The sequence below is a fragment of the Sinohyriopsis cumingii genome, chromosome 3 (genome assembly GCF_028554795.1).
Source record: "Sinohyriopsis cumingii isolate HCF-2022 chromosome 3, ASM2855479v2, whole genome shotgun sequence".
NCBI classification, from domain to species: domain Eukaryota; kingdom Metazoa; phylum Mollusca; class Bivalvia; order Unionida; family Unionidae; genus Sinohyriopsis; species Sinohyriopsis cumingii.
In genome coordinates, this window is record NC_142963.1 from 80402458 (window position 1) to 80424936 (window position 22479).

Here is a 22479-nt window from a genome sequence, read left to right on the forward strand (position 1 = left end):
ACTTTGCACGAGCAGCACATGATTGTTGTTCAGTCAATTGATACCTAGATTTTTTCAGTTTTGTAAATATTGTACAAGTTGTGTGAGTTTTTATACTTAATGTATATTGTTTCTCGATCCTTAGTCCATTCTAAAGTAGTATCTTTCCTGGCTATACGTGTCCATGGACGAAATACCAATGTGGCGGGGGATTCCTCACTGCTATTCCATGGTTTGCTTTGTACGTGCCATTGTCGACAATATCATGTTTATCTCTTACCTCAGTTTGCTCTTTCTCTTACAAATGTTTAATGTATTGTACTTAACAAGCTATGTTCTCTACTCATCTAACTCTAATGATTCTTTTCAAACTTCTTTACTTAAAAGTAGAGCTCAAACTTTTTTGGTATTTATGTATGCACCAATTTTGTTTTAACATGAATGTGTTCTTTTAGCAATTCAGTGCATATTTTTTAACATATTTACTTAACACATGACTGTACAATTATACAAGTTTTCTTTCTGATGAGTAGGAAATTGTCATAAACATATCAAATGGATGCTAGTAACATAGTAACATTTAAAAAGCAGTGAGACCTTATAGCTGATAATGATGTAAGAAAGCTTATTTTCTCCAGATGTTAAAATAAATGTAAATTAAAAAATTATACAGTAGCATAATTAGATTTTTGCAAATCTAGTACATGCATCATAATCATAACATAAAATAATCTTGGTGCATTAATGCTGGAAATAAGTATGTACCATATTACAGCATACTTTTTCCTCTACAGAACATTTTGGAAAATTTAGTTTCCTTGCTAAAAATGAAAGAAAATGTTTAAATGACAGTACATAGCTATACAAACAGTCTCTGTGATCTGTCTTTATTTGGCCTTTATTTAATTACAAAGATACCAGCACCCAATGAGATGACTGTCTCATCAAAGTGTTAGATATGCATTCTTTCCAGTTTCTCCCTCTCATAATTAGTATAAGCTACTTAAGAAGGAAACCACTCAGTGTCATTTAGACCTCTGACACTGTTATCCAACGTAATTAATTACAAGTCAAATTTATGTATCCTTTTATTTCCATTTACATTTGACACCAAGTTCATTTTTCTGAACTACAGGAGGACAACCACCAAGAATGAATGTGACATCAGTTACTATTTTTGTGAATGATGTGAATGATAATCCTCCACGATTCTTGTCTCAAGTCTATTGGGCAGAGGTTATGGAAACTGAAAAGCCAGCTAAAGTATTAACGGTAAAATTTAATAAAGTGTTTTGCAAAATTTGATATTTGCATGCATCATAATATTGCTTTTAGTATCTTTTATCATGTTACAGATTGGAGATTTAAGTTTATGGACATTTCAGCAGTGTTACAGTGTTATGATCAATAGAGTTAGGGAGAGGAAACTTGCATACTCTAAACCTCATCGAGATTTTGTCAATACCAATATACAGTACTGATATATTACAGATTAAGATAAGACACGACAATAATCCTTTTTTCAGACGCTTGATTATTAGTCAAATAGAATGCTTGTGTTAAAATATTTTGATATTATATAAAAATGCATATTATATGTAAGAAATATTTCTTCAGTATACAAACGTAACAACCATTAAGATTCAAACTCAAAAAGACTTTCATGGATGTTGTCAATATTTAAAGAAGTATTATCTGTAGCAGTTTTAGAGTATTTTTACCAGTTCATATTTGGCTTGAAAGTAGGTTTCAAAAAATTTGTTTATAGATTCTGCTGTGAAAAATATAATTACAATCACAATTAAAGACTGAGGTATATACTTTTCAGGTATGCATATAGGATTAAATGAAAAGTTGAATATATTCATGGTTTTTTACTTACTCAATCTCTACTTATGGTGGACACTACTTGCAATGCATTTATCCTTTTAGCAGAGTATGGGTAGCAAGGTCAATATACATGGGGACCAATTGCTTTAATTTTTAGTTTTGGGTCTGACTTAACAAAAGTTCAGCTCTCTGATATTGACAAAGATTTCATATATTCTATATCATTGTACAGCATTTAACAACTTACATTATGTATTACTCTGGTGGCCTAGTTGTTAGAGCATCTGCCTCAGATGCAGGAGATCACAGGTGCAAACCCCGGCCGAGTCATACCAAAGACTTATAAAAGTGATACTAACAGCTGCCTCACTAGGCACGCAGCATTAAGAAGTTAGTGTTAGGACTGGTCAGCCTGGTGTCAGGATAATGGGACTGGGTGGGACATCATGCTACATGTCTGCGGCATGATGTCCCAGTGCTAGACATCATAATAAACTATAATAAACTGCCACACTGCAAACATCATAGCGATATGACTGAAAAATTGTTAAAGCTACATAAAAAATCCAAATCAAACACACACACACACACATTTATTATGACCCCTCAGTTGCTTAAATTGATTGAACTGGCCATTTTGGTGTGAGAACTTGAAAGTCATCAGAAAACCATTGACTTTGAATGGATAACTTTTTACTTTTTGCATGTGACAACCAATTATCAAACTCAGAAATACCAAAGTGCAAAGCAGATTCATCACCTGTGATATTTGTTCTGTAAAGTGTTCTATAACTGTGAATCAACATCATATCATTTGCATAAGTCATATATCCCATAATTATCTGATAATATGTGCTGATTAGGCCCTCTCCCCCCATTTACCACTGGTCTGGAAGAAGAAGTGTTTAGAATCAATAGTCCTCAATAAGATGCCTCATATATGTATATGTATATGTATATATGAGTAGAAGGGTAATAACAAACTTTATTCTCTCTGATTCCAGGTTTCTGCCAGTGATATTGATGCCAATAGCAACCTTACATTTTATGTAATGAGCCGTGATGAATCTAAAGTATTCTACTTTGATGGAAATAACTTAATGGCATATAAGCTTGATGCTGATGTGAAACAAAGTATTATTTGTCATATACAAGTAACTGATCAAATCCATCAGGACAATGCAACTGTTAATGTAACAATTTTAGATGTGAATGACAATGATCCTACTCTGGAAACTAGTAAGAATCCAGCATTAATACAGGAAGACACAAAACCTGGATCACATGTTGCTAATGTATCTGCAATTGATAAAGATGTTACAAATAATGGATTTACCTATGTACTATTGCACTCATTTGGTGATTTTGAAATAGATCCCCAAGATGGTACTATCAGTTTGGTTAACAATCTCAATTTTAACAAAATACAAGCTTATAACTTGACAGTGCGTGTGTATGATCATGGAACACCACCCAAAACAAGTCAAACTCAAATCATAATAAATGTTGATGAAACAAATAAGCATAGCCCAAAGTTTAACCAATCATCATATATCTTTTGCACAGAGGAAAATCGTACTTACCAAACATTTAAAGTGTCAGCATTTGATGCTGATGAAGGTCTGGCTGGCAATGTCAGCTACTCAATTGTTCCAGGGCATGATGGAATCTTATTTGAAATAGACAAGTTTTCTGGAATGATCAGATTCAAAGAAAGTGCACTGTATAAGGAGACTCCATACTTGATTGAGGTCAAAGCTATAGACAGTGCAACTCATCCACGCTTTGTCACTGTCAATGTCACAATAAATGTAACTGATATTAATGAGAAACCAGTCTGGGTCTCTTTCCCAAACAGTCCAGTGTATGTGAATAATGGGACACTCAGGGGGATGGAGATCCTTGTTGTACATGCTGTGGATTATGATCATGAATTGACATTTAAAAATATCACATACTCTCTTCAAGATACATCAGATTTTACAATTGACAGCAATGGAAAAATAACAGCAGCACATGATTTATATAAAGCTGGAAACTACACTGTAATGGTTTTTGCTACAGATGGTGGTAACCTGTCCATAAATGAAAGTGTACACATTGAGGTATTAAATATTCAAATCACCAATGACAATGTTACAGTTTGTGAGCAACATAATCCTTATTGTTTCTACAATGCAACAAAGAATGCTGCCAGTGTTGGAAGAGTTGTATTCGAGTTGGAAAATCAACGTGATTCATTCAGGATATCGGAAACTGTAAGTACTATCTGTCAGAAATTGCATGCATATTAGTTTATTTGACTGTCTCACAGACTTTACATTATTTTCTTATGACTCCCTTCCTCCCAACTCAAAACAGAGTTACAAATTGCCTTTGTGCTATCCATCCATGTCATCTCTCCATTCATTATACCATTTTTTAAGCAATATAGCTTTAAAAAAAAATTGATACTTAGAAATCTCGAGTGGATCCAAGATTTGACAAGATTCTGGTGACTGTGATTTTTAATTTTGGAAGTTTTGGGATTTAGACCTTTTTGCCAAAACTTTTGCAAAATTGTGTAAGCAAAAATTTCTTCAGGTAGAAATATGAAATCTGCTACATATATTTGGATTAAAATGTAGATAACCTTATTAGACTTTTAGACCATTATAGCACTTTTAATTATTTTTGTTACAAATTTTAAAACATGTTTGACAAAAATAATTAAGGCAAAATGAGATAGACCAATAAAAGTTGAAAGGCTTATTTGAATTGATATGTAGATGAACTGATTGAAATATATGGTCATTTTTGCATTTATCTTTTTTTTTTCATTTTAAACTTTTATGTATGAATAAGCAAAAACCACTTGAGGTAAACAATGGAGTTTGGTTCACATGATTCTATTATATTTTTTCTTCCATTTTGTAAAACTCGTTTTAAACTTGTTGGGCTTTGATTTTTTTTGGTCAGAAACCTTTGCTTGCACAATTTTGCATGCATGTTGGTACATTTTTAATTTTTTCAGAGCATATATTTTTAAAAGCACTGAGACAATTTGATTGTAGTATTTTAAAATGCTATGTTCCAGACAAAAACCTCTGAAAAAAATAAAACTCTTCTTGAATTAGGGTATTTTAGGATTTTGGTAAGCAATGGATTTTCACCTTCCAGGTGGCCAAACATGACTTGTAGATAAAGCTTTATACTGTAATCAGTTCTTTTATCAATTTCCATCCAATTTAATTTTGTTAATAGGGGTTCCAGAGGGAAATCAAAAGGTTTATTTTTAGAAGTATGTCTGCTCTTTTTTCTAATTTTAAAATTACTTAAAGGTCTTGAGCAGTTTTACCCGACATCATGACAATAATCACTTTATTTTGTAAATCACCAAACCAAACCATGACTTTATGTAATGTATAATTGACTGATTCATAGTGAAAGAAGCTATTTTGTTGATTTATTTGTAAACATATTTTTATAGTGTTATGTTGAGGCTTTATTGGTAAAGTATACAAGACCTTGGGGAAACAATTAGTGATTTATAACCAGTTGTAAATTAGCCATGTATGCTTTCTGTTGCAGAAAACCAATGTGATCTCAGCAAGGAATGGAATTATCTTCAGTGTGTGCAAATTTGACGAATTTTTTAATACAATTATTATTTTATGAACAATTGTTGATTGGGTCCTTGTTCAGTACTGTTCTATTTAATGACCCCATAATTGGGTATAGATATTCAAGAAAATTTCTGATCAACCTAAAACTTTTTGATTTTGGACTCTATTTGAACTGTTAACTTCCTAATATAATTAACTGTTCATAAAGTTTTTTTAAAACTCCATTCCATAAGTGATCATCATTAAGCGATCTTTGCATTTAGTAGTAGCACAAATTTTACTTAAAATACACTTGACCTATGTCCTGTTTATATGCATATGTTGAAGACCTGATTAAGTTATTGTGCTACTTGAATGAAGTTTAAAAGTTTTACTGGGTTGTTTTGTTGGATGCAGCAGCATTGGGTGCATATGGTTTTACAAGCACAACACCTGTTCTAAAGGTCTACATTTTAAAATACAGAGAAGTCAATTTTTGTCAACATCGGAGGACATTGTGTAAACAATAATACTACTCTTATTATGGTTACACATTCCATAGAACTGTTCATTGAATAATAAGTATAATATATTATAACATAAAGATACTAATAATAGCATTCCTTGTACCTGTATCATTTCAATGTCTATCTGAGGTACATGTCTGTTTGTGTACAAGAAGTATGTTTGATGTTTGGCATTTGTTACACATGCATAAAAGCTGTACACACCTTTTTTTTAGATGATTCCATGTTTTAATGACATGAATATTTACATTTTGACAAGACCTGGATCCTTGCAGGCTGATATGTTTTGTTATGTATATACACACTCTTGGGCAGTGTAATGTGCAGATCAAGTGACAGGTAGACTAACAAGAAGTAACATACTTCAGTGTGTTTTGCCCTGCATCCGTAATGCACATGCAATTGGAATGCTTGATGATAAGCAATGAAATTACATCAACGTTTTTAAAGTTCATTCTGTTAATGGTAATGCAAAGTAAATGTTTTATATACACCTTTGTCTTAAATTAATTTTAAGGTTGATTTCCTTTCCAACTTCAGAAATATACATTATCAAGTAGGTTACAGGTCATGACATTATTGATCACTGATTCTGTCATTGTTAATAGCACATCAGTATATGATAGGTTACATTATACTGCAGTAGATAGAGTAAGTATCTTCACAAGACACACATCATGCATCAAGTGGGATAAGTATCTTCACAAGACACACACCATGACAGTCAAGTGGGATAAGTATGTTAACAAGACACACACCATGACAGTCAAGTGGGATAAGTATCTTCACAAGACACACACCATGACAGTCAAGTGGGATAAGTATCTTCACAAGACACACACCATGACAGTCAAGTGGGATAAGTATCTTCACAAGACACACACCATGACAGTCAAGTGGGATAAGTATCTTCACAAGACACACACCATGACAGTCAAGTGGGATAAGTATCTTAACAAGACTCATACCATGACAGTCAAGTGGGATTAAATATAAAACAATATTATTGTTAGAAAACATTCTTATTTTTAAAATAGGGAACAGTCTGCACAACTGCAACACTGGACAGGGAGGCTACCGACCACTATGTGCTTAGTATTCTTGCAGAGGACGAATCAACCAAACGAAAGATCAGCGTACTGAAGGTATGTTTGAGTAATTTACATGTTACTATTTTAATAAAGTAAATTACATTATTTAATTTCATTGTTTATGAATGGATAAAGTCCTGTAATAGATCCATCTTTTGATAAAATTGATGGATATATAAATAATAATATTTTTTTTAGATCTAAAAAAATAAAATCTGGAAATGTTACATTGCAAAAACAATTATATCATGTACTACACATCATATTTGGTAACAAAGTCATCCTTTATATTTAGCCTCTTAAGGCAAGTCACATGTGAACAAAGCTTAATTTGTGTAAGTAATTATTATTTTGTCTTAAATAATACACATTACATGAAAAGAATCAACTTAATTAAACCAGTTATATTGTTTTGAATACATATTGTGGGAAAAATCTTTTGCAGGCCTGTTTTCAAAGAAATCTCATGTAATTATTGTGTCCCATAAAATAAGTCAGAATTTATCAACCAAATACTCTGTACACCTCATCAGTTCTAAAAGATCTTGTTTGTTGTGAAAGATAAGGGAAATTTTAAGAGAGCAAATTACTGGTATATTGTTATGAAGTCTTAAATATTATGGGTCAGAACTCAATTTTTGTAAGTCAATTACAAGTATGTCATATGTTACATATATCTGATTTAATTCATATTTATTTTAATTGTTTGTCAGTTTTAAATTATATTATATGCTATTATAATATAAATTTATTCATTGGAGATGATATTTTTCCAGAAAATCGGTTGACCTGAATCATTCTTTTTGTAAACACCAGGTGTTGATTTAAATCCTGACCTTGTTTCAGAATTTGTAGCAACCTTCATAAACAAGTTCTATTTTATTTTAGAATGATTGGTTTTTGTCAGGGTCATTTTTGGTGTATGTGACATAAGCACGATCATGTGACCCCACCCACCTTTCAATTTTGCAATTCTGGTTTTTCCATTACTGTGCATTTGTTAGTTTTAATAGAGATGCGTAGAGAAAGACTTCTCAGTTTGGGGTTTTTTACACTGATGTCAAGTTATTTTGTTGTAGCTAGATTTTGAGTTATAATTTTCTTTAGATCAGTTGGATTTCAAAAGGATTAATTCTTTTTTCTCTGGAAATATTTTGAGGAGTGCTCACACAGAAATTTTGGAAAGACATTGCTTAAAATTTAATTTGGATTTCCAAAACCAGAGTGCAATTATTTGTATTTCTACAAGGAACTGTAGATAAACACAGTACAGACTACAGCATACATCATCGTCATCCATCTTGAATTTTCTATCAGGATTCAAACTTGAAATTATTAGAACATTTATTATTAGGACTTTTGCAATTTAATTTGTAGATTATTCTTAGATTATTTTTGGATTTGATTCTTGAAACCGTAAGTTCTTCTCCTTTTTTCATTTTTACAGAATTTTTCCAGGGAAATAAATTATTTGTTAAATTTTAAAAAGCTTGTTCTTTTCACTCTTTCTGTGTTACTGTTTATTTGAGCCTTAACACATAACACATGTCTTAAAACATTACATGAAAAGAAGTCAGCTTTTGTAAACTAATTTTATTAGATTAGAAAACTCAATTACATGCATGACATAATTAACAGACACATTTTTTTTTTTTTTTTAATTTTATTTTCAGCTCACAGTTTTGCTACAAGATATCAATGACAATAATCCAGTATTTGTGACACAGAATTCTCTTAAAGTTATGGAGAATGCTCCAAAAGAAAGCCTAGTCACTCCAAATATTCAAGCCAAGGATAATGACAGTTCAGCAGTGGTTTGTATAAATGGTTTATATAAAGCTATACACTGAGAAATTTTCATAAATATAGGGACAAAGTTTAATGTACCCAAATTCTATTCTCTTAATATGTAACAAAACTTTTTGACTCAGAGAGGGTGGTGATTTTATATAAATGCTGTATATTATGGTATACAGTATATGCGTGTATCCCAAGTTAATTAATCCCAACAAAATTTGAATTACAACATTTTTTAGTTGTTATGATTTTACATGACAGATGTGACAATGATGCTTGGAATGGGTCCTGCACTACAGTGAGTAGCTTAGGTCACCTCAAAGTCAGAGCAAGGGAAACTATAACAGTTTTTACCAGTTTCTCTGATTACACTGTAACTGCTGAACTAGGGAGATATTTTTATGAAAATGTACCCAGGTAAGTATCTGGACTGTGCACATATACATACATAGTCTGGTCCCTTATTGAATGGTCAAGATAATTACTAGGAATCAAAGTAACTTTTGGACCAGTCTTTGAAACTTGAATTATTTTTGAATCATGAGATATTTTGATGAGATTTTAACCTAATAGGCATCATTATTAGACAATGTGCTTTGGATCATGGTCAAGTCTCCTGCCAGTATGTATGTTCTTACAAGGAAAATTACAAGTATATGGAATCTTTCTGTGTCTGAGCTGTGACAAACTGCTAGCTGTCATAATGAGACTCTACCCAGGTGTGCATTATGACTAAACAGTGTCAGACACATAGCAATGTCCTTGATATAGTAAGAGAACAATATTAATATGAGACCTGTTTCTGTGACCTTTTTCATCATGGCCTGTAAAACTGGAAATCAAATGGATCATACCTATTTTTATAAAATTTTGTTCATTTATACATCATGACTAGACAATGTGTCTCAGACATATGATCATATATACATAGATACATACATAGATACATACATACATACATACATACATACCAAAGACTTACAAAAATGGTACTAACAGCTGCTTTGCTTGGCGCTCAGCATTAAGAAGTTAGTGTTAGGACTCAGGTTGGCCTGGTGTCAGGATAATGTGACTTGGTGGGACATCATGCTACATGTCTGTGGCATGATGCCCCACTGCTAGACATCACTATAAACTGTAACACTGCATACATTGTAGCGATATGTCTGAAAAATTGTTAAAGCTATGTTAAAAATTCAAATCACACTCACACAAACACACACACACACATACATACATACATACATACATACATACATACATACATACATACATACATACATACATACATAGTTCAAGGTTATTTTAAAGTGAAAACATGTCTGTATCAAGCAGAGGACAGGTGAGATATAATGTCCTGTGGTATTAATAAACTTTAAAATCCTTTGTATTAATTGGTTACCTCAATATAAGGGCAAAACCTTTTAGTCCAATATTATCCAAGTTTGGAAAGTTAGGTGTATTCTCTTTTTGAAATACACCTTTTGGCAGATGAAAATCATGGCCTGTTCAATGATAGAGAGCAATTTGACTTTGACCTCTGTTGTAATACATTATTTATTATTTATCACCGGCAGTTAGTCTTGTACTTTATGCATAATAATATTTTTGTTGACAGTTATTGAAAGATAAACTATCATGAATGCTTAACATAAGTATGTCAGTCACTTGGATCCATGAAGTCATTATTATTAGTACAGCTTTTTGATAATATATCCTTAGTGCCCACATCAATTCATCCATCAATTTGTCCATCCATTCACACTTTTTGTAACCATCAAAGCTCAGCAACTCTTGTACATAACTGGATACCATTTGCTAGGTGACTTTATTGTTACATATAAATGTACCTTTTTAAGGCAAAGTGTGTATGAGAGGATGACAAGAAATCTAAGTACACTGTATGTGAGTAATTAGATTACAAAATTAATAGTTTTTAAAATTTTAAGTTGAAGACAGCAAGGAGGAAAGTAAGTATTTAAGCACAACTAATAACACTGGAAAATGATTTGTTGATGCAGGCCACATAAGTGACAATTGTATTGAAAACAGTATTATGGTCATATGATATAACATGTATAAAGTTATTTACAAAATGACTTTACTAGAGTATGTGGTAAACTACTTTGTTGAAATTCAGACCTGAATGTAAATTTGTAAATTATCAAACCAAAAACAATCCATTTGGGAGCTGAGACCAACACAACACAAGAACCATGCAAGTCATCCACCTTGCATAGGGCCTGTGCAGACCCAAAATGGACAGTGACCTGCATCAACCCCAGCTTCCATCCTTTTCTTGGGAAAACCATTCAACCAAGAATGATAGTAATGCAGTATGCACACACACCAAGATATAAAAGGCATATGGCGAGTGAAATAGAAAGGATAATAAACATACATCCTAAGATTTAGGCAAGCATGTGTTTAATCTGTTGAATGGTAGATTTTTCAAAATGCAAAATATGGCATTCTGCCAAAAGACATTCATTGCTCCCAAGTGAGAAGGACATCAGTGCCAACTGAAAATTTGAAAAAAGTTAATGCTGTTATATCAGCATTAGAGTTCTATATTTCCTGAGTTCCACAGAATTAAGTCCTTCAGTGATTCACGGCTGTTGTAATTATTTGGCACATGTTCCTCCTGTGTACGTTGCCTGTCATATTCATTTGCAGTGAACCCACTTGCCATTCTGATGAGATTATGCAGTGTGTTCAGGTCTGTGTACCCACTAAACCTGAAATGGAAAGCAACATTTGTGCAAGTATTTATGTGTACATGAAAATAATGATATATATATATATATATATATATATATATATATATATATATATATATATATATATATATATATATATATATATATATATATATATATATATGCATATGAGGATAGTGTTGCTGAGGCATAGTGCTTGTTAACCAGATGAGAAATAAAAAGTGCCTAATTAGCCCAAAAGAGTGGTATTGAGGTAAGTGCCAGTATTCATAGCCCAAAAAGGTCATTGTTATGCAGAGAAGATAAGTTTTTGTCCACAAACATGGGAATACCAATATCTGCACAAAGAATTAAGAATTGGTCTACTGGTAATTTGTTCTTTCATGTGTTACAGTCTGATTCCAACAGCAGAACATCATCTAAAACATGTAAACATGTACCATTTGGACAATGACCAATTTGTGTTTTGCAACCCACTGCAGTTCAGTGCTTAAATATTTAAAGGTTTGACAACTGGAACTACAGCCCATAGGAAGGCACTTGTCATAATAATACATGTCTTTCAAAGCCAAACATGATACTGATTGGGGTATAGTGGAACAATCTACAGGCACTTGTAATGTCTGTTTTTGCCATAACACAACTTGTACCAAGTTTTTTAATGATTGTAATAGCATGTTCCAGATTTTGATATTGAAGAACATTTTTTGGGGGGAGGTATACCATCATTTACAGAAGACCTCTGAGGATGTGACAAATGGTGAATCATGCAAAAAGTACCAAGTGTTTTCTTTGGAACCAAGCCAAGAGGGAATGTTTAAAATAGTGAGAAAGGGTGGCTCTTGCAAGGACCCATAAACCTGCCAGCATAAAGTTCTTTGTCTATTTTGTCCTGAACAATCTCTGTATTTTGTGTAGCTGATGCGAGATTTGAGATTATGAGTTTGAATAAGTAGGTGAAAGAGAACCCTCATGCCCCACATGAAATCCAAACATAAATCCATGTATCAAGAAATGTATCATGGCATTTTTGTACCCTTTCAACCAGTGTTGTAACCTGTCAGCTTTAACAGGAGTAGGAAGTGTACTATTTACTCAGGACCCCTTTCCGTTACTGGCTGTGTTGTAGAGAGTTTGCTGTTGGTCCTTGGAACTGAGTAGATTTTTGACACCAATATCATTGCCATCAGGTCTAGCCTGTTTTGTGGCATATTTTGGCAACAATTTTAATGGGTGTTGAATGGGCAGTTTGCATTTGGTGAAGGGATGAGCTTCCAAACAATTAAAATAATTATACTGGTATTTACATGCTAGCCCTGCAGAACAATGCAGCCCCCTGTGGTGGTTAAAGCAGGCTCCTTTTGGGGAATTCAGTTTTGAGAATGAGGATGGTAAAGTGGCAGTGCTGGTGGCCACCTTGTCACCCATGTTATCAAGAACATAACTCTCTATCATGCATCAAAACTACTCATTGTAGTATCTCCAAAGAGCCCTGCCCATAGCCAACTTCATGATGACTTCCATGTGGTGAGATAGCACAGTGCTCAACATGGGGGATTTCATGCATATTACTGTAGCAAATATATTCCTTGCTGTTAACCAGTGAGTGATGGAGACCAAGGACTTCTTGGCCATGGGGACTAAGTTCAGTTCAGATGCATCTGATGTGACATCAAACTGTATTGTCTGTAGATGTGGAAAGGAGAGGTGAAAATCTATGTATGTCCCAGCCCAAATCTGCTGCTTAATTTTGTTAGGCACAGAGGCAGTTATATCAACTGATGACTACAAAGTTGTATTGACTGCCTGTTGAACATTGCTTTCAGGCCAAGCACTGGATGAGGCACATGGACCTTGCTCCAGTTCCTGTAAGGAGGACATTGCAGGTTGTTGCAGATGAGTGGTCCTGTGCAGCATCTCCAAGATGTGGTCCAACTTACTGTCCACTTGTGCAGTGATGACTGGTGTAATCTGCTATAAAGCAGTAATAGGTGTTAAGAAATCACTCAGAGTGCCTATACCTATATGAGAGTCCTGTTAAGGCTGAGGTAGCCTGTGCAATGCTTCCACCGACTGCCTGTTGAACATTGCTTTCAGGCCAAACACTGGATGAGGCACATGGACCTTGCTCCAGTTCCTGTAAGGAGGACAATGGCAGGTTGTTGCAGATGAGTGGTCCTGTACAGCATCTCCAAGATGTGGTCCAACTTACTGTCCACTTGTGCAGTGATGACTGGTGTAATCTGCTATACTGCCTGCTGTGTTATACAGTCAATGGTAGCTTGGTCCACTGTAGCTGGTGAAGGTGTTGCTCCAGATTCATTGCTGCTGTTGCTGGTGGTCAACTGACCGAATCCATCAACAGGTGGACTAAACCCTCTTCACAGCCTGCATAATCCCTTCTGATGTTTTGTGCTTGGCTGGCATGATCTGGTAAAGTTAGAAAAATTACTGTATTGAACAGTAAGAAACAGGCAACATGGACTACCATGTGTGTGTACTATGCACAAGGCATAGTATTATTAAATGGAGAGTATACACTAACAGATTGTGATTGGCAAAATGATGTATGTATGTATGGTTACATGATATAAATCATGTTATTTTTAGAAAATCATGTTAATTTTTTTTCTCACCCTTAAAATACATAGCATGCTTACATGGTAAGCTATATCCTGACCAGGGAACGAATTACCGGGTATGTTTGGTTTGACCAATGTTCCTTAGGCATATATAGAAGGTGTCAGTCTGGTATGTAACCTGACCTATTATCAGCCCAACAGGCTGGTACAAAAGTGCAGAAGAAAAAGAGGACAGGTAAAGGACCTGGCCTGTTATCTCCCAAGGTGGGTGGATCAGAAGAAAAAGAAAACAGGCATGGGACCTGGCCTGTTATCTCCCAAGGTGGGCAGATAACAAAAGACATTGGAATCTGTTCCGGGAAGCCACTAATATAAGACAACTTGTGAATAATAAAGAACAAGGATACCTTGTATATGATCATTAATGTTAGGGGGGAAAGAAAATATTACAGGGACCCCATATTATGTAGGCCTGAGTGGCTTGCCAGGAACAAATCCAAAAGGATCAGGTATGGGACCTGACCCAGTGCCTCCACAATGGCAGACGCTTAGGATGCTTACCAAAAACAAAGGAACAGGTATGGGACCTGGCCTGGGCAGATACAACTGAAATCAAAAGTGGAATTAGTACAAGCACTAGCCAGCCCTACTTATTGTTCAATGTTTATGTATTATAACATGCATTGAGAAGATCTCCCCAAAGTGACTTATAAAGGTGTCATTGTTCTTTAGGAGACAAATGAATGACATCTGAACAAAATGTCTCCCTGACCTGAGGCCCATCAAAGCCAGATTTGATGGTCCCAAAATGTTAAGTAAGGGTAAGTAGACACTTCATTAATCTCCTTTGCTAAGTGACAGTATATATCTTTATAGTTTCTATTGGCTGTTTATGTATTCCAGTGACCCCAACTTGGTGTAACATTCCCTGGGAATCTTGGCATGAGATGACAAAGAACAATATGTTCAACACAATATTTCATATGTAAAAGCATAGCAAATGTGACCATCTTATGTGCAGTTACCTCTGGTGATGTATCGGCATTTACATCATTGTCCCTGATAAGTAGAATTACAATGTCCTCCAACCCCCTTTATGTTTACATTACAAACTTCCGCTATGTTCAAAGACAGAACGAGTCTAAGATCCATCCTGAAACTCAAATACTGATCTAACCATGTACAAAGGGAATGACCCATAATAAGTGCTGGTGTCATTCTCTTTCCAAAATAGATGATGGCTTTGTACAAAAAGAAAAATCTACTCACCTCTCTTTCCCAGAGTGCGAGCAAGAAAATGATCCTTATAATTATCAGGAATAATAATATATAAATTTATATTATAATAGCATATAATAGAATAACAAAGAAACAGGAACAAGTAAAGGGATCACAAGGAAGAAAGAAGAAAAATGTAACAAATATGATCACTAAATATGCAACCTGTATCTCCAAGAATTCTTTTGCAAGTAATGCTAAGAATAATGACCCATATATTTGTACACCCTAAAACTATATTCCATTGGCTGAATGAGTCACGTGACCCCATTTCTGGGTCTGATTGTCCCCAGAAGGTCTATATTGCTTTGTTTACAATGACCAAGAAGAAACATTCACTCCTCATCACAAATATCCTTGCAGTAGTGCAAATAGTTTTAAAGGTTTTGTCTTTATTGGTTTAATTTTTTTTAAATCTACAGCAGATCATTATAAGCTTTTGACACATCCAGTACATTCTGATAATATTTGGTATATACATGTACAGTGCTTCATAAATCTAGCTGTGTCTTTTATGGGTTTGGTCTCAACATTTCAATTTTTGATAGAATTATGGACCTTGCCTTGCCTTATTTTTAACAATTACTTTCATATCTTCACATGAAATACTGCTTGTAGCTGGATCAGCTCAAGATTTATTCAACATATGCAATTGCAATTTAGTATGAACATTGTCTCACTGACCTAGATGTGACTTTGTACCTTTTATGGGTTTAGTGTTATCTACTCCATTTTAAACAGATTTATGCCCCATGTCAAGCAAATTCTTGCCTTCACATGAAAACTTGGAATGTTGCCTGCAATCAGCATAGCACAAGAATCATTCAACATATTCCAATGGAATTCATAAAGAACATTGTCTTTTATATCTAGATGAACCTCTTATATGAGTTTTGTCTCATCTAGACCATATTGGACAGTTATGACTAGTCAGTCAACTTTTGTTTCATCTACACCATTTTGGGCAGAGTTATGACCTTGGTCAGTCAGCTTTGTATCTGTACAAGGGATCTTATAATCAGCACAGCTCAAGAACCTTTCTATACAGTCTAATGCAGTTTGATATTGTGAACATTATTTTGTTTACCTGTATTTGCTTTTTAGGGGGTTATGTCTTGTCCACTCTATTTTGGATAGAATTTTGGCCAGTGTTGATCTGCTTCATATCTTTGCATATGATGTTGCATGAGTCCATGCAGAAGTTGATTCAAGCATTCCACACCATCATTTAGATCAATAATAGTTCCTGATAGCTATCATCTTTTAATTTTGGTTTCCCACTCAAATTGTTTTATTAAGGACCTAATTAGGGGCCAACTGCACTGAACAGTCAGTCCATTGTGATGCACCCAAACTAATATATGTTGTCATTTATTGTAATCCTTGTGTCTGCATGTCCAGCAATCTGTCTTTCATATGGCTAATGTTTTAGAAACTAGCAGTGCCTGAAGAATCACTTTTCAACAATTCACTTTGTTCCCACAATTTTTGTTAGAGTTATTGATCTTTTCATCTTGTAACTTAATTAGCACAGGGTAAGAACAAAATCTTGTAAGTGCAACTAGTCTGATAGGTTTGATTAATCATCATAAAATTTGGTAAATATTATGGCATTACCTTTGGATGTACATGTTGATAAATTGTTTTGCTCTCCCATTTTTAGCTGAGAGTTATTGCCCTTTTAGTCTGGTAGCTTAATTCAGTGTATCACATAATGTTGTTATTATTTTGGTATTAACTTGGAGATTTATAAAATAAAAACAAGTCAGTTTGCTCTCACGGATTTTGAGGGTTATTCGCCATTGTCTCATGGCTTTTTATTGGTTTCCCACTCAAATATTCTCGTTAAGGACCTAAGGGGATTACTGCACTAAGCAGTCAGTCCATTGTGATGCTCCCAATGGCACACATCTCATTGGTGCAACTATTCCTGCAGTATGTTTCTTTATGAACTTGGTAACCATTATGGACATCATTTAAAGTTTTACAAATTGACAGATGTTTGAAAGAGATATAAGAGTTGTAATTATTTGTGCTCCCATATATAATGACTCAGTCTTTGCAAGAGTTATCAATATTTCCCTTCCTGACTCACACCTGGATGGATGCAATTTATGACAGAATTTTGTGAATCCAACTAGAGATTTGCTATTTAGTGCATATTATGGTGACCATTATATGTATTTTTTTGGTGATGTGTGCATGGTCAAGATTATATAGGGGTTGGCTCTTACAGGCAAGGTGATGGGTGCCATTTATCTGAAGACTTGGGTTTGAATCTCCATTGACAGCATTAATTAAAAATTATAAAAAATGTATGATAATATTATTTTTTGACACTCCTGATATTTATATATATACATATATATATATATATATATATATATATATATATATATATATATATATATATATATATATATATATATATATATATATATATATATATAGTCTCGAGATAACAGTGTTCATACAATGTAATTTTAAAGATGTCCCTGCCCTTTATTCCTGTCTCTTACTCTTGGAACATTGCTGATAAACAGGTAATAGTTTTAAAATTAATTATTGCTTTATTTGTATAAAGTTTTGTTTTGGAAACAAGTGTTGTGATTTCATAACTTTTTAGATGAAATTCAGACTCCAACTGTACATAGCAGACTTGACAAAAAGAACAGTTTGCTTAATAAATTACTCATATATGTGTACATGTATGTGTGCACTCCAATATAAAGGTATATGTACTCTATTTTCTCATTTAATTCCATGGGGAGGCAAGGTTATATTTTATATCAGCAAATTGTTCACCATTTCTTGAGTTTAATGATAAATCAATACACTCACTTTTAACTAAGCACTGCTCAGGTACAGTGTTACAAGTGAGATCACCTTGTACTGAAATAGGTTTTAGTATCATCAATCATCCCAGAGACCCCATGTACCTGAGTTGTCTAAAGTGCTAATGCATTTACAGATCACTTTGTATGAGTTTGAGTCTCAGCTCAGTCAACATCTGTATGTGATCTGTAGCTTCCAATGGGTTAGTAGTTCTTCCCAAAGTCATAATAAATCCACTAGAATATTCTGGCCAAAAGCTGCAAAATGGTGTTAGCCTCCATAAAGCCAAACAACCATCCCAAAAATGACCATACCTCTGTTATAAAAAGTGACCAAGTTATGATGTACAATTTTATATTAAGGAACAAACAGTGTTTTACTACAATTCAGTTTTGGTAACTCATTTGACAACAAACTATGCTATATAGATAAATAAGACCTTTTAAATTAATTTTTAGATACAATTTGGTTCTCCTTCATCACAAACAGACTTTATGCTTTTGTATTGTAAATCAGAATCAACACACTTCTACAAGTACTGTATATACTCACCCGCAAGTTGAGTCCAACTGCAAACTGCACAAACCCAGATCTACCACTCAATAACGCACTAGCAGATCAGGGTCTATGCAGTGTGATATGAGTATTTAGTAGAGCAAACAGCATAAACCTTGATTCACTGGTGCATTATGCAATGGCATATGAGGGTCTATGTTGTTTTCAGTTGGACTCAATTTACAAGCAAATCATATTGTTTGTTATGTAATGAATGTTAAATATTTGTTTCAGATAACCTATTATATTGTTTGGCAAAGTCATCCAGGTCTGTTTGGCATAAACAAAATGAATGGAAGTGTAATTGTAAATGGCAGCATTGACAGAGAGCAGTTGGGAAATACATACATCATAGAGGTGAGTTTTATCATTTTTAGTCTGTTTTTGTAAGGTTTATGTGACCAAATGGTGAAAAAGTGTAGAGACTATTAAGACATAAACAGAGCCATTGTAAGGGGTAGGTGATCTAGGTGACTGCCTTGGGATCCAAGCCTGGAGGGTGTCATCTCATGAAGTTTGCAGTATTTTGTCTGAGGGTGGGGGGTGCTGAAGGTGATACAAGCTTGTGATGGGCCTGGGCATAAGCACAGGAGAGGGACATTTGGTAATATTTCTGAAGGACTTTCCTGAAGCCTTTGACTGTCTGTGTATTCCTGACATTATTATGATAGTCTTTACACCTGGCAGTAGTTTTTACAAAGAAGAAATTTATTGACTCTTCAATTTTAGTGTGTTTTAAAATATTTTAGCATTCAGCAATTATCTTTTAAACATTCTTACAGAATACCCTTCCTAACTGCAATCAGTTTTTGAAATACTTGGGACCATTATTTGGTCCAAATTTCATTATTTCCATTCCCTCTGCCACCCCTGGGTAACCATTTAGCAGCAATCTATACCAGATATTATTACTTTTAAGTCAAGTGTAACTGCAAACAACATATATCCTGATCTGCCATCACACAGTGCACCAGTAGATAGGGGTCTATGTTGTTTGTTCTACTGATTACTCCTAACAAAGTGCACAGACCATATGTGCCATTGCTTTATACAAAGGCAGATCTAGGTCTGAGCATCTTGATTAAGACTTGACAACATATGGTATATAAGTTAGGCAATATTTTTGTGGGTTATTTCATTGAGTAATATGGATGAATGGAAGCATATTTTCAACAGAGAGAATTAGAAACTATGACCTGTGTCTATTTTCAAGATGAAACATTCTGTATATTCCCCTTTTTCCACCAAAATATGAGCTTCTAGTATTTGTGGACAGTTCTTACTAAAGCACTTTTACAGCACATGTAACTCAGTTACCATTTAGGTAACTCACTAGATATTCAGAATATGTATCACCACACATCTATTCTTTCAGCACCAGTACTGTTCCATGGATTTGGCCTTCAAGTAGAGTCATGGGGTGAAAAACTGTATGATAGACACACTGAGTTTTTTAGTTGTTTTTTATTCATAACTTACATTTTCATAAAGCCTTGCATTGCACATCAAACAAGCCTAATGTAAGAAATAAATGAGAAGTGGCTACACATGGTTAGAAGAGTTGTGGGCCCTTATGGTTTTATGGTGCATAAAGTCTTCAGAAACAAGATTAATTTAAAGAAGTGCAGTGTCATCATTTCACATGCACTAATGTTGAACATTAAATGGACGTTGAAGTGCACTAAGGTTAAACATAAGAATTGATATCAGGTACAAACCAAGACCAGTCTGATAAGAATTGATATCAGGTACAAACCAAGACCAGTCTGATAAGAATTGATATCAGATACAAACCAAGACCAGTCTGATAAGAATTGATATCAGATACAAACCAAGACCAGTCTGATAAGAATTGATATCAGATACAAACCAAGACCAGTCTGATGAGGTGGATGGTTTATTTAGTAACCTAGAACAGAGGTTCCCAACCTGTGGGCAATGGATACACAGGGGTGGGGGTTGCATGGAGTCATTCCAAGGGAGCCTAAAATGCAAGTATTAGCATGTGGGGGGCCGTCTGCGAAATATTTGTTGAAGTTAAGTAAGAAGGTTGGCAGTCACTGACCTAGTCTACCAAAAATGTAGAAGCTGATCATAACCTCTTCTTATTAATTAAACTTTTCATGTGAAAGAATTGTTTATATAAATTGATATCATTTTTTTGGAAAGAAAAGTACAGCATTTGAATGACAGTATTTTAAGAACAGCATAGATTTGAATGTTATGACTTTTCTAAGAGTTCTACATTCTGACGATGTAACAACAATATATTCAGACATAGAAATTTCTAAGAGTTCTACATTCTGATGATGTAACAACAACATATTCAGACATAGAAATTTCTAAGAGTTCTACATTCTGACGATGTAACAACAATATATTCAGACATAGAAATTTCTAAGAGTTCTACATTCTGACGATGTAACAACAATATATTCAGACATAGAAATTTCTAAGAGTTTTGCATTCTTTTTATTGGGATCTTTTACAGAGCCAAACATTTGACTTAAAATAAATCAATTTAAACATTTGGAGTTTGAAATCTGATTGAGCCATATATTTGGACAGGAAATTTTGAAGGGAAATACAGTTGTATTTGGGGATCTTACAGAACAGTACATAAAATTTATTCCATTTGGTAAGGGCAATAAATGAACCTTAGAAAAGCCAGTTTCATCCAGGAAAAAACATTAAAAAATACCTGCAATGTTTTTTTTCTAAAAGCATGAGAACATTACTGACTGGGTCTTTAAATTTGTGGTTTTTAATGGCCATCACATCCACAGAAATCATATCCCATGAATATTTATTACAGCAGTACAAAAATCAGTTCTAAGATTCATTTCTTCCACCATGAACCTTTTATCAAAGTCATGTAACTCACTTGATTAAGGTTTATGAGTTGATTAAGCTAAATTTCATTTTTATTGTTATGTATTCATTTGTACAGGTTGTGGCATATGATGACAACAACAAAACACACAATGCCACCGGAAATTTCACCATCAACATCATTGATGTTTATGATGCGTCTCCAGTTTTCAACCTCACCCAATATGAATTTAATGTTTCTGAGGTATGATTAACAATAGTATATGTTCTGAAACTTCATTTTCAACACCTATCCATCCATCCATTCTTAAATGTATCCATTTATCTGTTCTATCAATTTCTTCATTGTTTCCATGCTGACATCAGAACTTCAAAAGTCTACTAAGTCTATAGAAGTAATAAGCATTGAAAATAATTATAGTTTCTTCATTCATGTTCAACAAGTTTTATTTTAAATTTCTGCAAACTTTTTAAACCATTAGTATTGCTGTTGAGGTATGTACGTTATTTTAAAATAAAAGTAGCATCATCATTTTGGAGATAGAGAGAGGGAGAAAGAGACTTAAAAAATTACAGGAAAAGCCAAGTACAACAAATTCAGTTACAGCAAAACCTGAGTGCTTGAAATGTATCTAATTCAGACACACCTAATTAAAGCTGTTCTTGTAAATATTTTTTTTTTGTCATGTTGTTGATGAAACTCCATTTACAATGTTCCACAGGTTTGTTGTACAGATGTTTTTTGTCATTATTGCTGTTTTTTTTTCTTCCAGACTCAGGGCCCTGGTAACATAAGATCTTATATTGGCAAAGTTGAAACCTATGATAAAGACTTGAATGATGTAATCAGGTATCAGATAACTAAAGGT

At 34.0% G+C, this 22479-nt stretch overlaps 1 protein-coding gene across 1 annotated transcript in view; it reads left to right on the plus strand.

The window, feature by feature from the left end:
- The window catches only part of LOC149803181 (cadherin-23-like), a 287768-nt gene that overhangs the window by 165814 nt on the left and 99475 nt on the right, over window positions 1-22479 (plus strand). Inside the window, exons 40-46 of the mRNA XM_089953899.1 lie at window positions 1115-1251; window positions 2814-4067; window positions 6958-7065; window positions 8685-8825; window positions 19013-19135; window positions 21729-21854; window positions 22384-22477. Coding sequence (XP_089810025.1) covers window positions 1115-1251; window positions 2814-4067; window positions 6958-7065; window positions 8685-8825; window positions 19013-19135; window positions 21729-21854; window positions 22384-22477 — 1983 coding nt within the window. The remainder of the gene's footprint in view (window positions 1-1114; window positions 1252-2813; window positions 4068-6957; window positions 7066-8684; window positions 8826-19012; window positions 19136-21728; window positions 21855-22383; window positions 22478-22479) is intronic.